The sequence below is a fragment of the Sarcophilus harrisii genome, chromosome 3 (genome assembly GCF_902635505.1).
Source record: "Sarcophilus harrisii chromosome 3, mSarHar1.11, whole genome shotgun sequence".
Lineage (NCBI taxonomy): Eukaryota > Metazoa > Chordata > Mammalia > Dasyuromorphia > Dasyuridae > Sarcophilus > Sarcophilus harrisii.
This window is the reverse complement of record NC_045428.1, coordinates 469,708,370-469,725,935: the sequence shown is the minus strand read 5'-3', so window position 1 is coordinate 469,725,935 and position 17,566 is coordinate 469,708,370. Positions and strand designations below refer to the sequence as shown.

The 17,566-nt window shown below is 33.4% G+C and overlaps 1 protein-coding gene and 1 long non-coding RNA gene across 6 annotated transcripts in view; one reads left to right on the top strand and one right to left on the bottom strand.

The window, feature by feature from the left end:
- CCDC82 (coiled-coil domain containing 82) overlaps positions 1-17,566 on the top strand; it is an 80,513-nt gene that overhangs the window by 29,675 nt on the left and 33,272 nt on the right. The window contains exons 1-9 of one of the 5 annotated variants that reach the window (XM_023499490.2): positions 14-84; positions 296-365; positions 877-929; positions 5,748-5,962; positions 7,315-8,045; positions 8,569-8,767; positions 11,184-11,276; positions 15,285-15,409; positions 16,636-16,806. In XM_023499490.2, coding sequence (XP_023355258.1) covers positions 7,329-8,045; positions 8,569-8,767; positions 11,184-11,276; positions 15,285-15,409; positions 16,636-16,806 — 1,305 coding nt within the window. In that variant the 5' untranslated portion in view covers positions 14-84; positions 296-365; positions 877-929; positions 5,748-5,962; positions 7,315-7,328. Of the gene's footprint in view, positions 1-13; positions 85-295; positions 366-876; positions 930-5,747; positions 5,963-7,314; positions 8,046-8,568; positions 8,768-11,183; positions 11,277-15,284; positions 15,410-16,635; positions 16,807-17,566 lie in introns of those variants that run through there. The other 4 variants (XM_031961042.1, XM_031961043.1, XM_031961044.1 and 1 more) reach the window with 4 other exon arrangements.
- The window catches only part of LOC116422503, a 34,709-nt gene continuing 18,876 nt past the window's right edge, over positions 1,734-17,566 (bottom strand). The window contains exons 2-3 of the long non-coding RNA XR_004233194.1: positions 15,072-15,172; positions 1,734-1,774 (exon numbers count right to left, since the gene is read on the bottom strand). This is a non-coding gene — a long non-coding RNA (uncharacterized LOC116422503). The remainder of the gene's footprint in view (positions 1,775-15,071; positions 15,173-17,566) is intronic.

Below are 17,566 nucleotides of genomic sequence, written 5' to 3'. Positions count from 1 at the left end.
CTTGAGGCGGAGGCGGAGGCGGAGACGGGGGCGGGGGCGGAGGCGGCCGAAGCAGCGAAGGCGGTGGCTGCAGAGGTTTGAAAGGTGAGGGAGCGGGACCTAAGCGGGCGCCCTAAGCGGGCGGGGGTTTGTCTGCGCTACCTCGCAGCGAATGGCTTTCCTAGAGGGGCGGGGTGGACGGCACCCATCCCCTGGCGCCGGGCGAATAACTCCCGCGGCTCCCGCGCGAGGGTGGCGGCCTTGCTTGGGGAGGGGCGGGGGCGGGGACGGCTTGTGACAGCTCTCTCCTTCCCAGCGGCGCGGAGCCGAGCTGCTAGCAGCCTCCGGGGACGTCCCTTCCCCTCGGGGAGGCCGGGGAATTGCAGGTAAGTCCGGGCTGCGAAGCCCGGCTTTGCATTTTCTCTGCCGTTGCCTTTCCCTGCCCGCCCCTCCTCTGCTCGGGGCTGTCTCCTCGCTCCGCCCCGAGCTCTGTGGCGCGCTGTTCTCCCCGAGCCGTGCCTCCGCGTCTGCTTTCTCAGATACGCTTCCCATCCCTCCTCCCTCTGGGAGACAGTCTGCGCTAAGCTCCCTCTGGCAGAAGTGGCGGGGAGAGATGTGCGTGTGCGTGTGTGTGGGGGGGGGGCGCGCGCGTGCAAGAGAACATTACAGGGGCTATTTTTTTTAAATGCGCCATGGTGGCTATCCTCCCATTTCCAAGTAAATTTTACTGCACGCCTTGCAGAGGTATAGGAGCACTGGTGGGATAACGTGACGTTCTGGAGAGTCGAATCTGCAAGATCGGCCCAAGTCAAAATTTGGGAGGCTTGCATAGGGAGGCTTGTTGTGCATTTGAATAATGTGGGTCTGTGATATTTGTTGCTTTTCTTTTTTTTTAAGGCGGCAAAGAGCTTTCCGTGCCCGATCTCACTTCATCTTCACAAAGACTCGAGGTAGAGCTAGTTAATGTTTTTAATCCCTCCCCCCCCCCTTTTTTTTGAGGTGATAGTGTGTATAGAAAGGCGTAAGTTGACTTTCCCCGTGTAAGTAGAGGTGTAATTCAAGCTTCAATTTTCTAATTCTTGGATTGTTGGTTTTTCTATTGTTCCATGCCCTTAACTCCTCTGGCTCAGTGTCTTTTATGTTTGTTGCCTAGGCACTAGAGGAGAGATTGGATGAACTAATTCATAATTGCGCATTAGGTGGGAAGGTAGCTCAAAGGTAAACTAATCTAATCTCCTACCTGATAAAAGCGTGATTCCCTTCTATCCCTGAAAAGTTGTCTTGTATTCTGCTTGATGAACTCAAGTATCTTGTACAATATTATATATCAAATAAGAAGAAATAATACTGACGTGTCTGTATCCACCTGTTCTTTGCTTTTGTTAGGCGGTTTCTCTTTGTCCATAACTAGAAGCAAAATAGCATTAAAGAAGCTTGATGATCCTGATTTTTTGAAATTCAGCATCAGTGAAATGCACAAATGATTACAATTGTTCATTTAGTTTCTTGATAAACATGCCACCTCCTCCTAAAAGCTGGGATTTTTTTTTTTTTTTTTTACATCTCTGTCAGCTTTACCTTCACAATTTTCTCCCTAGTTCTCATTTCAGACCTCAAATTTCAGCTTTTCTTTGACTTTCAACCTCTCTCCTCCTGTTGTTCCATTATCTTCATCCCCGAATATTTCTGTGAGATCTGCTTTTAAAGGAAATAAACCAATCATATATTCCCTTTTTTTTTTAATTAATTTTTCAATTAACAGGTATTTTTTCTCTTTCTCTTCTTTGTCCTAACCCTAGGGGGAAAAAAAGGGAAAAAAAAATTATCACATGCCCCCTTTTAATAACTTTTATAATAGCAAAAATTATGCTAGAAATATGTACTGATTACCAAACAGTCCATCCCCCTCCCCCTTTTTTTCGAAGGCAGCCCATTGCCCTTATGGAAAATCTGATTAGAAAATCTTTCTTTACATCTAGCTCAAATCTACTTCTCTTCTATTGAAGTTCATTACTGAAGCCCTATAGAATCAATTGGCATAGTGGTAGAGTGTCAAGTCTGGAGTCAAGATCTTTCTTGCTGAGTTCAAACCTGGCTTCAGACATTTACTTTCTGATTTACCCTGGGCAAGTAACTTAATTTTGTTTGCCTCAGTTTCCTCATTTGTAAAAATGAGTTGGAGAAGGAAATGGCAAGTCACTCTGGTATCTTCTAAGACAACTATGCTTCAGCTGATCCTGGTTTGGCATGGTTTCTAAATCTCTATCTTAGAGAATCTGACTCCTAAAAGTATCTTGGAAGATTGAACTTCCCAGAACTGAACAATATATTCCTAAGGTAGTTTGTTCCAACTGTGTATGGGACTGATTTTGTAGACTGCTTTGTTCTGGACAACCTTCCTTTTTAATAAAGCCTAAGATTATGATAAGATTTTGGACTATCATAGCTAACTTCTCTTTGATACTATCTCCAATTTATTCTTTATATGCATATAATTTTTTGCATAATGTCTTCTCCTCTCCCCCATTAAAATGAGAATGCTTTATCTTTCTTTGGATACAGAATACTTTGCATTGTGGCTGATATATGTTAAGAATTTAATAAATGCTTATTGACTACTTTACTGTGCTCTACTAAGTTCCCTGGTCTTTTTTCTTCCCCACACACAAATTGTGCATTCCTCACACTGTGTTTTTATGGTTGATTTTACTTTTTGTCCCTACTAAGTTTCATCTTGTTAGGTTTAGGCTAATATTTATAAGATTTTTTAAATCTTATTTTCTGTTCATTTAACTGTTTCTCCTAGGTTTGTATTATCTACAGATTTACTAATTATGTCTGATATCTTTTCACTCAAGTCTCTTACAAAAAATTTTATTGAGAAAGAAAAAGGAGGTGTCTAAAGAAAGTTACATAGCTGTACTGGGAGTACTTTTAGTGGAGCTGATATTTTTGAAAGAAGAATATGTACAAAAGATGAATACAAATTCACAGAATCAAGGACAAATATAAAAGAAGGGCTAGACCTATGAGAAAAATGTACGAAGGTTAAAGATCAAAATGTCCTGAAGCTTGTGATGAATGAAGACAATGAAACCTTTTTGGTTGTTTTTAATCTTCCTTCTAAATGAGAAAACTAAGGGAAAACTAGCCATTACATAGTATGGATAGGGTGTTAATAGGTGAAAGAAAATAGACTTATTTAACTCCTGTATTATTCCTGTTTTCTTTGTCTAGGAGAATAATATTTAGACTGAAAAGAATAGAGTTAAGATGGTCATGTGGGAATTTCATCAAAGATAAATGAGGAAATAGTAAGAGAATATCTAAATCCCAGATTACTTACAAATCCAGGATATAGGAAAATTGTAGCTCTGATTGCTCAACCAATGTTTGCAAACTTTGAGATATTATGGAACATGATAGAGGTATTCCCAAACTTGAATAACATGACATTTATTATGGATAAATATACAGTACTGTTCTTAAGTCAAAACCAAAGAAAACATTATACAGAACAAGATGCAGGATATATGGCTAAATTGTTCACTGAATAAAGAATCATTTAAAGCTCAGTCTGAGTACACTGTATGATCAAGTAGCCAAAGCAAGTGACTTGAAAACTCTGCTGTACTCCATGCTAATCAGGAGTTCTTGGGACCACATTTTAGCAGAGACATTGATAAGCTGAAGCCTTCTCAGAGGAGAGTAACAAGAGTAATAAGGGAACTGAAAACTATAAGCTAAAATTATTTAAACTAATTGCAGATGATTAATGTGGAGAAAAGAAGATTAAAGGGGGAAAATAATAGCTGTTTGAAAAAGAGTTTTTTCCTAGAGAGTAGAATAATAAGCAATGAGTAGAAATTAAAGGTAGACAAATTGTAGCTCAGTAATAAGGAAGAACTTTCTGAGGATTAAAAGTGTACAAAAACAGGCTCCTTCATGAAGAAGTCTTCAAGGAAAAACTAAATGATTACTTGTCTGGGATGTTGAGGGGATTGCGTACAGGTTGGGCTGGATCATGCTACTAAGATATTTTCCAATACAAGATTGTATAATCTCTAAATTCTTTAATCAGTTAACAATTATTTATTGTTTACTATATGCTAGAACTTTTCTTCTTAAGTGATAGATTTTCATAGTGCCCCAAAAGAAATTATATTCACAATTTGGAGACTAACACAACCACTCTAATTTGAAAAATTATCTTTTTTTCCTTAATTGAAATTTATATTTGAATGTCATAAATGCTGAAAATCAGTGATATGGTATGGACAAGATATGCACATTTTCATCAGTGCTGTGTATTTTTTCTCTGCCCAGTAATTTTCAGTGCTTTATATAAGTTTACGAGTTATGTCTGTTGGTAACAAAATCCTGAACCCCAAAAAGGACACAGTAAATGAACAACCTCAAGATGAGTGAAACAAAAAATACGTTTTAATACACTCCTGAAAGTGAGTATGTGTACACACACATACACAGAGAAGCAAAAACAAACTATTATACTCTAAGGTTAGTTTTACTCCTCCCTTCAAAGTTCTGGTTGGCCCAAACCCTTCCAAATTACAGTTCTCCTCATCCACCTCTTACATGTTGCTCCTAGACATGCTCCTCCTCTCTGGTCATATATCCCATGTTCAAAGATGGCAACCAAGTTCATCTTTGGGGTGTTGGTTTAAATGTATCAAGTTTATTAAGATGTGAAGTTGCTAAAAGCCAGTGTTCTGTTCTTGATTCTAACCTGTCTTAACCAGCTTTCAGCCTGGGGCCCCTTTATCAGGAATATGATTATCAGGATGCTTTCACTCTTCTTTCTTTTCTTGTTTTTGCAATGTTTATGGAAATCTATCACCATTTCTTACATGGCTTCACTAATGTAGACTAAATTTTTTTAAAACTAATTTTTAAATTTTGATTTAAGGAATTTTTTCCTAATGTTTTATCTTGAAATTATAATTTATATATATATATATATATATATATATTAGGGTTGCTATATAAACTGCTGGCTACTTTAATGTTCTCTCATTTTAACAATCATAAATATAAATAATGTTGAAATTTGTCATTTTGAAGCCCTGGGTTTTGGGTTCTACTTATCTACATTTCCATTATCTGGGAAAGGTCTTTAGTTTCTCTTTTTCTCAATTTGTAATAGAGAAACTCACATTGATATAGTACTCTTAAGATGTACATGAGTTAAAATAGTATTATGGAAAAGTACTTTGGAAAAAAATTAAAAGTTTTATTACAAATGCATTCATTTTTTGTTGTATAATGAGTCCTATTCAGATAAGTACATTATCATTAACTATAATTGATATGCAACTACAACTATCAAGTATTTATAATGATTGACTAATTAATTTATGCTAAACCATATTAGATATTTTAGTTATGTGACCAATTAATATTTATAACATCATTTTAGTTGCTGAGATAGCCAACTTTAATTTTTTGGAATCTCTAAATTTGTATTTGTTCATTTCCCAAAACTTATTTACTTTGTATATTTTTCACTATCTTTTAACTTATGAGTGACATTTAATTGTAAGTTTATTAATTTTATCTATTACTGTATCTTTGAATAGTTATTTTCGAAATTATATTAGATTTTATACTTGAAACAGACTAAATGAATTATGTTAGGTTTTATAGTTACATTATTATGCCAGTTTTTTTTTTGTATATGACATTAGCAGCATTATTGAGCTTGTTATTAGAAGTGACTGTAAAGTAACATAACTCATTTTTTTTAACAGACATACCAGAGCCTATATCCAGAGAAGGATTGCCTCCCTGAAAGTAGTCACTTTGGAGGCTCTAGTGATGCATCTGTTCCTCTATACATTTTTGAAATACCTCTTTTGGAATTGCCTTTGTAACCTGTAGCAACGCCAAAAATCTTTGTCCTTTGAGAGTGGATTTTATTTCTGGAAAGATCCAAAAGTCATTTGGACCAAGGCTGGTGAATAAGGTAGGTAATCCAAAAAATGAGTTGTCATTAAAGTACTGAGAGTGGCTATCTTACATGATTTGCAAACTTTTTGAAGGCATTTCCAAAGGAGATCCCCAAATATTTTAAGTAATGGTATCATCATTGAAAAATACTCCCAAAGTGATGCCTTTGAAGGACAATTGTGTGTGTAAATTCTACTTTAGTCAATCTCATATTTTTCATTTACTTCAGCAGCTCATCCTGATTATACGTTCCATTGCTTTGCTAATCATCATCTGTTTTGATCTCTATTATCAACTAAGTTTTTCTCTTTTACCTCCTTATGACAATGTTTTGTGGCAGTTGTCTTGTTCTCTATCTCCATGTTAAACTTTTTCACCTCAACAATACAGTGCCTTGCCTCAACCATAAATTACAGCTATTGGTAAAGATGATATGATAAGGTACAGTGTTTTGATACCTAAATATTCTGTTGGCTTATCTGTAGTTTTTCTGTTCTGTTGTTTTATAACTATGATCATGTTTAACAATCAGTCTCTGTAAATTGCAGTCTTACAAATATCTATAGAAGTCATTACTAGGTAGTTTATTTGACTGTTCTACTTTTTGCCCAACTACTTTTTTCATATAATTGAATGATCTTTTCAACTATTGTTCATCTCAATCTCCTGCTGAGGAAATCAATATTGACAGATTAAAGTTCAACTTCTCAGCCTAGCATTTAAAGCCTTCTAAAAGCAATACCTTTCTTCTAAACTTTGCCTTGAACTCAGAAAAAGCTCTCTGCCCTTGTTAAGTAGGCCTTTTTATTGTCCTCTAAACATACTATATTTTAGCTCAACCTCAAGCTTATATTCTTGCTATTTTTCCAACCTAGAATGGCTCCCTCAACATTTATCCTTATCCAAACCTTATCAGCCATTCAGAGACCATGTCAAATCTTATATTTTGTACAGAGTGTTTGATACTCCTACCTCAATTCCTTGCCCTTATCTTTGAACTTTTGTAGTATTAATGTAAAAATCATTTATTATAGCATTAAACTGCAGTCTTCATGGATGCTGTTACTTATCTGTTTTATGTGTATTTGTCTTGTTTCTAAACTTAAAGTATACATTTTTGAAACACAGGGAGTACATCTTATATTTTTTTGTAGCCCTCTCAGCATCTTGTAGGCATATGCATATTGTAGGCATTCATTACATACTTAGTGAGTGATTGTTTTATCAATACCCCAAGGGTACTATGTATGATTTTCTAGAATGACCATAATGACACAATTAATATAATTGGCATCATAAATACATTTATTAATTTAACCTATCATCTTTTTATTATGAGATTATTCCTAATGACGTTTTTTTTTGTAGAAGCTTAAGTGAAAATGGTACATGTTAGAAGATATGAAACAAGAAATAATTCTAAGACTCAAGTGCCAGCGTTGAAATCCCGGGTTGACTGGAGACGGACTAAACGAAATAATATCTTACAGTTACTTGATAGTGATGAAGAGCTTGATAGTGATGAAGAGCTTGACAGTGATGAAAGTGTTGATAGTGATGAAAGTCATGACAGTGATGAAAGTCATGACAGTGATGAAAGTATTGATAGTAATAAAAAGCTTGATGATAAAGAGCTTGAGTTAACTAATAAGGCAGAAAATAACAAAGAACACGTAACTAAGAGTGGTGGCCTTTCAGAACATGAGGAAGAAAAAAATGAAAATAAATGTAAGACCATTAACACAGATTATGAAAAGGATCTAAGTCAACAAATTGATTCTAAACAACAGAGTGACCAAATAGTTACAGAGGAGGATATAGAAGAAGAAGAACACATCTCTCGAGGAAAACGAAAGAGGGTATCTTCTGTGATGTATGACAGTGATGATAGTGATGACAGTGACATTTTAGTTAGAAGAGTAGATGTTAAACGTCGTCGTATAGTGGAGGATGATGACTGTTCTTCAGTGGAGGTGGATCAGAAACCTCCTAAATCCGAAAAAAGCTCAGCCATTCGGAAACAGGAACAACTCCAGAAGCTGAAAGAGCTCTCAAAACAAAGATCTCGTCAGAGACGCAATAGTGGTAGAGATTTTGAGGTGTGTTTTTTTTTTTAATTGAATTTCACTTGAAGAATATTTGCATTTTATCAAAAAGAAGTATTAATTATATATTTTCAATGAGTCAAATTATCATTTTTTTCTTATTTAAAAATTTCTAGTTTACTTTTGACTACACTGTCATATCTAATTTCTTATTTGTCACAACAACATGAAACTCAGCTAGTCCATCATCAGTACTGTTTTAAGAATAGAAGGCTGCTTTTTAGTTTTGTACAGTCCTTTCAATTTTCAACTTTTAGTAAAGCTTTCATTTTCAATCAGTCATTCTGTATCATTTAAACTTTAAAAAAAGTCTTGTCTTCATTTTAAAAGCTCAACAATTTATATGAAAAGGGAGTCTTTTTATTTTACTTTTAAGTCTTAAATTCGCTTAATTTCTCTTTATCTTGCTTAGAAGTATGAATTGTCATTGTTTCGCATTCATATTAAATTATTGTAATTTTTTAAGCTTAAATTTTAGATATAAAAGTAGCTAATTTATATGTTCTAATTTAATTAGGATTCTGAAGAAGAATCTTTACCAGATAGTGATCTTGATGATGAGGAAGATGATGAAGAAGATGATGATGATGAGGAAGGAGATGATTATATTATTGATGGTTTTGTAGTTCAAGATGAGGAAGGTGAAGAAAATCAAAACAAATCAGGAGAAAAAATGACTGCATCACAGCTTCAATTGGTGAAACGAAATTCTCTTTGTAAGTTAAATATTAAGGGTAGGAGTTTTGTTTTTGTTTTACTTATAACTTTTAATCATTATATACCATTGTTTTGGCTTTGTAAATAGTCACTTTCCAAACTAATGATGAAGAATACCGATTTTAAATACAATCAGTTTTTTCTCTTAGGTTTCTAGTTTGTTGCTTGCTCAGACATTTTACTTTTTACAATGTTTTTTAGTGCATAAGTAAGAATTTAAACACTTTAAATGAGGATAAATTAAATGAATAGTAGTTGATTCTGCTGCCTTTTTATGTATTTGGCAGCAGCCTAGCTAAATTTGAAACTCAGGTTTAATAATTTCTTAGATACTTGATTAGTTTATTATTATTCCTGTTGTCTTTGAGCATGAGTAATCCAGAGTGGTTAATATCATACTGTTTTTTTTTTTTAATTTTATCTCTGTTGATAGCTTTTTAAAAAATCAGATCATTGGTTAATCTATCCATTTTATCTCCCCTGCCTAGCAAGGCATTCTTTGTGACAAATATATATATATTTTTAAAAACAGTACAGAAAAGCTAACCAACAAATATTAACTTTTAATTTTTGCTCTCTCACCTCTCCCTGTCTATTGAAAAATAGAAAGAAAGAATTTTATTACCTGTGTCAAATAAACAGATTGTTAGACTAGTGAATCTTTTTTTCTGAAAAATAATTTCATGAACTGTATTTTTTTACATTTTACATTATGATACATAAGTCATGAAGGTTATTAAAATAATATCTTATTATACTCAGATGATTAAGCCTTATAATTAAGAAGTAAGAATAATATAAATTTCAGGAAAATTCATGGTTCCCTGAAGAACCATGTAAATTAGTAGACATGTGTACTTGGAATGGCTGGAAATATTAAATGCTGATTAAACTGATATCTAGTATATAAGTTAGCATAGAAATTAAAAAATCCTAACAGAAAGAATGACCAGTATGGTAATCTACATATAAAAAAAGAATATAAATGAAAGAAAAGAATTTCCACAGAGTTTAAAAGGACTCTGGAAGTAGTCTAGCAAAATGTAGTTCTCTCCCTGTTTCCCTTTGAGTTTTGTATACTAATTTGGATGCATGGTACTTGAGTTTCATATAACTTTTGATTTTCATCTACCAATTTCACCCATATATGTTACAAAACCAGATCTCTTGTCTCAAGCCAACTTTTATTCTATATGCTTCCCCCAGAGAGATCATATTCTTGATTAACCAGATAGTATTAACTACTGATCTTGGAGATGGTTTATATTTAAAACAACTCAGAGAGGTTAGAGGAACCAGAAAAGTAGACACCATATTCTCTGTGATAAGAAGCTACTGGGGTTCACAGATTCCACTTGTAAGTTTCTCTGTTAGGATTAAGGTTCATCTTGTTTTAGGGTTAGGATTTAGATCATGCCTCTTTGTCATGTTTATTATAACACTATTATAGCATTCTTATCATTCTTAATGATACCTATTTCCACCAGAGCAATATTTATCTTTCATTTATCGCTTCTCTTAAAGTGCTAGTACAACATTCTCTGAATAAAAATTGTTATGACTCCATAGAATTCTAGTCATTTAGTTGTACTAAAATTTTTAAAAATGCTTTTATAATGCTGTATGAACTATTATTTTTTACAGCTATGATCAGCTTATATTTACTGGTTTTTATAATGTGCAATACATTTGTTTAAGCCCTTATATATTTAATAACTTTACTCTGTTGCCATATCCCACTTCTTTTCCTGTTTATCCTCTCCCTTATCTAGAACCAACATGTACTGGATTGAAAAGAGTGGCGGAAAAAGTTTTGTTCTTCATGTTATATACCAAATTTTTGTATGGCATTTATATTTAATAAAACTTCCTCTTAAGTTGAAGTAGGAAATAAAATAGAAAAAGTAGGGAAAAAAATTATCAAGTCCTACCTATATGATTGGAAATCACTTTAATGCAGACAAGTTTTAGTATATTTTCAAGAGTAATTTTGTACATAATGGCAATAATGTTAAGCTTTCCTTTTTTTTTTTAACTTTTAAGAGAACCATTTTAATTAAGGATTCAGCACCCTAATGTATAATTTTCTTTTTTTCATGGTAAGCTAATCTTTTCTGGGGAGATAGCATGAAGCAGCAGCCAAGCATACTGTATTTGGAGTTAAGAGATTTGAGATTCCAATACTTGACCTATGATTGGACAAATCAAGAATGTAGTACTGACATTAGGAAGCTAAAACCAGGTCCTATATCTATCTATATCCTAGGGATTTGAATATTAGTAAACTGGTGATTTTTAAAAGTTTAATCAAGGTGGATTTACATATACATACTCATATATATATATATATATATACATGTTTATATATATAGTTTTTGATATTATGTTCTAAATTTTATCTGAAACACATTACAGATTCTTTCAGTGACCACTATACTCATTTTGAAAGAGTTGTCAAGGCTTTTCTGATCAATGCTTTGGATGATACTTTTCTGGGAACATTATATGGTAAGTGAATAGTATCTAATAGCAACATTTAACGTGTGTTTTTTCCCCTCTTTTTCTCATTTGAAACAAAGAAAAGCTGTCCTTAAGACCTTTTCCTTATTTACCCCACAAACAGCTTCATCAAAGTCAGATCAGTTCAACACATAGTTATTAGACTCTATGTTCAGAATGCTATATAAATCATTTTAAAAGTGGGATACTTAAGAATAAGTGGTCTTTGCTTTCAAATGTTTACAGCCTAATAGGAAAATCAAAATACATGAAACCACTAAATAGTGATATAAAGCAATGTATTCTTAAATTATTATTACAGACAAAATGATATAAGAATTCAGAAGAGGGAGACATCACTATGGGTTGGGTTAGCCAGGAAAGACTTCCTGGAGGAAATGGAACTTGAGCTGGTCTTAGAAGGATAGATAGATAGGACATATATAGCTAACAAAAGAGAAATAGCATAATCATATGAGGAATAGGTATGTTATGCTTGAAGAATAGGAAAGAACCTAGCTTAGCAAATACAGTAAGACTTAGTAGAAGTAGAAAGAAATACTATTAGGAAGGGAAAGTGGGAAAGTTATGGAGAGCCCTGAATATCTGCCTCTGGAGTTTGAGCTACTGCTTATCCTAAACTCATTAGAGATCTTTTCAGTAAGGAAATGAGAAAGAAGATAAAATGGCAATCCTGTACATCTGGTTTGGTCATTTTACCATCAGAAAGTATTTGGTAAATACTAAATTGTATATAGTACTATGCAAGATATCGTACAAAGCAAATTAGAGACCTCTTCCTTACCATTGGGACACTAAGTGATTTTTACTTCCTTTTGATAGTGTGATTTTTACTTCTTTTTGATAGCTCTCCTCCACAAAAGTCCTACTCTGATGCTTCATCGTGGTGTGGAGGTGACCCTGGGTTCTTGAAGGCTATGCCAGCGGAGCGCAAGCTCTGACAGGTTCTACCAAGCTGGAAAGGCTTCGAGTATGGTCCCAAAGACAGACTGTGTCTGCTGTCCAAGGACCAGCCTAGCTAAGTACAGAGAGGCTCATCACCAGAAGGCTGGCCTCTAGGTGATGAATTCTTTGTCCATGCTGATCTATGAAACATAAAAGTAAAAGATGGTCTTTCATCTTATGCAGCTCACTTCCATTTCCACAGTTACAGTAGTGGGAAAAAGTGGCAGGGGGTACTAAGAATCACACAATATTTAGACTGTATAGAGACATTAATTTAATGGTTGGTACTCTTAATATGAGATTTTGGTACAACAACCAAATTGATAGTTTCTTAGAGAAATTAAACCACATCTATATTGACATTTTTTTAAAAAAATGAAGTCTGAAAATACAAAGAAGTTTCATCTAAAATGAAAGATTGTTCACAAGTTTTTTTCTTGAAGAGATCAATAAAGGAGATAATGGAGTTGGTTTCATGGTGTCCCCAAAGAAGACAAAAACATTATTTCATGAGCTACCTGGGCATTTTGCCTTGCAGTGCTCATGATGAACATAAGCAGACTATCATGAAGATAATTATAGCTTTTGTGTCAACATCTGCTGCAGAAAATGAAGAGATAGAGAAATTCTATGAAGAACTTGACTCTTATTCTCTCAATTAAGTGATTGCAATAAAAAAGTGAGCACAAGGTATGGAGGTAAAAATATGGGATTAGGAATGAAAGTAAAGTCTTGTAAACTACTCAGAAACCCCATGTTTGTATATCTTGAATAAGTTCTTCAGGAAGAAATTTGGAAATCACTGCCCATGTCCAAACTGCATCACAAAAGATGACATTAGGTATATCTTCAACAGAGAGGAAAAGACTAATTGCTGATTTTGAGAATCATTGGTCACTGTACAGTCAAGTCAGTAGCTGTTTAAAACAAATGTTAGAGCTAATACAAAATTAGAATAAAGAAAATGAGAAGAGAACACTGCAGGCAATCATAGTTATTACCTTATTTAAACAATATATTGAATCTGAAAAACTGAAACTAGAGAAAAGCAAAGACATTGACTTTGGTTATCCTTTATTAGAGAACTTAAACCAGTATAAAATAGTTGCCACAATAAGGAACCAAAAGAGCCTAGAAACTATCCTAGTTGACCAATGCTTGAATCTCTAAATTAGGCAAGGAAGTATGTAGAAGACAATGACTATAAGTTCATTTATAAAACATGGAATGAAATGATGCAAAAATACCCAGAAGTACATTCACTCCAACAAAATAATGAAAAATTGGAGGATAAAACTAATCCTGCAGAGAACTTAGTATGAAGAGTCAAAAGAATTCATAGAGGAAATTGGAAAGACATCAAATAGATATGAAATGTCATCAATTTTCCAACTTTCTTGTACTGGTCTGTTATCATCAGTGATAGTAGAACTACCCTACCACATTTTGATTCTTCTACCATGGTACTAAGTATGCTATGTGAAAAACTGGTAATGTTACTTAAGAAGATACAAATAGGAATAGTACCTGGGTCTTCATAAATGCAGAAGAAATCTATGCTAAAAGTTATACCACATTAAAAAAAAAACCCTCAAAGTTTATCTTTTCAAAATAAAGCTAAAAGAGGAAATTTCAAAACTAATAGGAAGGATTGTGGATGATGTTCTTAACCGATGCAAAGTGAAGAAGAGCTAATCAACTATCAGATCATATGCTTACTTTTTGCTTTATAAAATCTTTATGAGATATATATACACAAGGTGTGCTTGATGGAAACATAAGAAAGGAATAGACAGGTTTTTATAGGTGATTTTTTTTATGCATTCCACATCTTTATAATCACACAGTTGAGAGAGAGAAAGCATAAGATTTCTTTGTGTTTGTTGATTCAAATAAAAATTGATTCAGTAGAGTAAAATGCATCCTTAAATTTTTCCTTCCTCAAAATATCTCCCACATATACATATACAAATAAGCAGCCTTGATAATCAACAAGATTAACTTTGTTAAGTAATCCTTGACATTCCATTTTCAAGTAAAATATAAAACAGAGATGTGTTCTCTAAAAAAGTTCTTGGAGAATGTCTAGCACCAAGACCAAATAGACAAGAGTTTCTTTTATAGATGGGGAGGTTTTCTTGATGCTCTTATTTGCAGATGACATCATGAGTATATCAAGTTATGAAACATTATCAAGCTATATAAATGAAATATATTGTTCAAAAGAAATCATTTTAACAATCCATATGAATAAAATAAATGATTGAAGAATTCATATTGTCCAGATTATAAAATGTAATTAGATGTTCTGCTCAATAAATTAATCTAGCCAGCCAGCTTTACATCTTGGACTGAAGAGATTGAAATGGATCGCACATGGGAAATGGCACAGTGCTTTCAACGATCCCAAGCTGCTTCCTACTATACAAACCTATTTCTCTAATTCAGTAATCTCTTCTTGCTATTTTGATGACAATCATGGAAAATCATGACCTTAGAAGATTCAGAATTGTAGGTGATTCAAAGGGCAATTGAAAGGGGCATGGTGGTTATAAACAGGCTTATTATATTACCTTAGTGATAACTTGTATGTAAGTGGTAATCTCATAAGCACACAAGACCAGAAAACATACTAGACCAGACTTAGTAGAATCAGAAATTATAGATTGTACAATCTAAGTACTTACCTGCTATTCATGAAATATTAAAATAACCATAGGAAGGCCTTCAGCATTTTGAATAGATCCTCTATGGAGGACTTATGGAAAATAATGGACAAAAATCGTACAGGATGAGCAGGCGTGGAAGAGTTGTGATCTGTTCTATTGGAGAGATTACCTTTATCGATGGGATTACGGATCCGTTGTGTCAAAGTAAGTTTGATAGCTCATTTTCTCTCGAAATGTACTTTGTTCTTCCTGAATAATCGTGGAATCTGCCTGAAAATATGGGAAGAGATCCTTCAATATAAAGTTTGCTAAATGTTTCATGGCTGCAAAATTACTTGTTTATTTATTTACTTGCTCATTTTTTTTTAAATTGATTCAATAGATGGCACAAGGCAAAAGTCATATGCACAAGACATGTTAACATCTCTTCATTATTTGGATGGCCGCTTTGTTCAGCCTCGCTTAGAAAACTTAGTTTCCAGAAGTCGCTGGAAAGAGCAGTATAAGGTATTCAGTTTCTTTATCATTAGTGCATGAAGATCCTAAGAAAATAGTAGATTTATCATGGCCCCAATGAGATGTTTCCTTTACTTATTTACATTTAAGTATTCCCCATGCTCAAATGTAGTAAAATCAACTTATTTTTCTTCTTCCCATATTTGGAAGATGTTGACTATTTGTATATAATTACTTTGCTTGCATGTAATTGTTAGTTAAATTATACTCATATCTGATTAATTTAAATTTTTTAAATATTGAAAATAACATAATTTAGGTCCCAAATTTAGCTAATAAGCCTTGAAAATCTTACTTTGTTTTGTACTGTTCTGAAGACCAGCCATTTTACAAGTCTTTAGTTAGTTGTTGGCTATCTCATGGCAAGGGAGAAATAAGTTTCCCCATTTATCCTTTATCACTACAATATTATTTTAGGAAATTCCTATCCTAAATCTACAAATACAGCTATGGTCATTTTAAAAGGAATTTAAAAAGAGAAAGAAAAAAGGACTAATACTGTACTACAGCGCCCCCTGGCATGCATAAAATGGTATAAGTATCCAGAAATACAGCATATTGCTTCAGTTTATATCTTAACATTTTGCACTAAAATTATATTACAACTTTTCTACAAATGAAACTTCCCTTCCCTTTTGTTTGTTTCCCAAGAACTTTGACAGTGCCATTGGACAGAGACCATTTCCATTATACTACAGGTTGTATTAGCATTCGGAACAGACAAATGACAGGAATATTTTACCTAGTTTTCTCCATGTAATTAACATGGATGAGAAGCTTGTGATTCTCCTTGGAACCATTGTTGCACTGGTTATAGTGTAGTATGATCAACTTTTGATACACTTAAAGTAAAAGATCCACTTTGTGGATTATCTAATCCCTTTTCCTCCTTTTCTTGCTAGTTCTTTAATTGAGAAAATCATTCAATTGTACTATTTGTTATCAATTCTTATAATTTGAAAAGAAAATGAAAATGAATATATTAATATTTTCTCATGTATATTGTGTTTCTTTACATGCATTCAGTTAATGTAATGAATTATGAATTTATTCATTCAGCAAATATTTATCAAGTGCCTGCTATATGCAAGACACTGTACTAAGTACTAGAAGAATAAATATTGTTGTTAGTTTTCTTTATATAATTTCTGAAGTCATGTTGAATTTGTTTATTTTTTAAAACACCAGTCACTCACTAATTTGTTTACTGTTTTCAGGAGCGGGTGGAAAATTATCCTAATGTAAGTATCCGTTGGAGAACTCCTGAAAATTGTTCTTGTCAGGCCTGTGGACTCCATCGATACTGTAAATATACAGTACATTTATCAGGAAAATTGTACAATGACAGGACCATGGAAACAGATGATTTCATGTCACATGACAAACAGGTAATTTGTTTTCTTCTAAACTATGTTTAATAGGTAGGATTTAGAATTTTGGAATAAGTAAACATGCTGTCACTATCAAAACCAATGGAAGAATATAGGTTCAAAGGACAGTACTAGGAATTACTCTCTGATTGAATCTGGAATAAACTGATGACTTCATGCAACAAATTTACCTTACATTTTATATTCTGGCTATGCTAATATGAACATAAAATTTAGTGATTGAGAGTGTTAATGATTGTAAAGTAGACAGTTCAGGAAAGTATTAGGCATTGGGTGTGGCTAATTCAAGATGAAAATTTTACTGCAAATAATTCACCAAATGGAAAGTTACTAAAAAAAATTAGTCCATTTTTACCATACGTGAAACTATAATTTCAGAAGTATTTCTAACATATTGCTATAATTTGAGAAATACATAAAGGGTTCTTGCTTTTGAGTGCAGCATATTCCTGGAGGTATACCTTAAAGAAGATTGCTATAAAGCAAAATCTTGACTGCACTTATATTATTATCCTTGTTTGGATTTCAGTAGAAAATATCAAGTAAATAAGTAAAGCTAGCAAAAATAGTTTCTTATTACATAGTATCTTGATTAATTAAAACAATGAAATGTTAATCTTTCCTTCCCTATGAACCCATGAATGGGACCTATTCATTTGCATTTTGGGGGGAAATATATATCAAAAATGTACTACATTTATAATAAAAAATGTCTATAATTGAGAAATGTTCCTTGAGATTAATCAGCATTTCCATT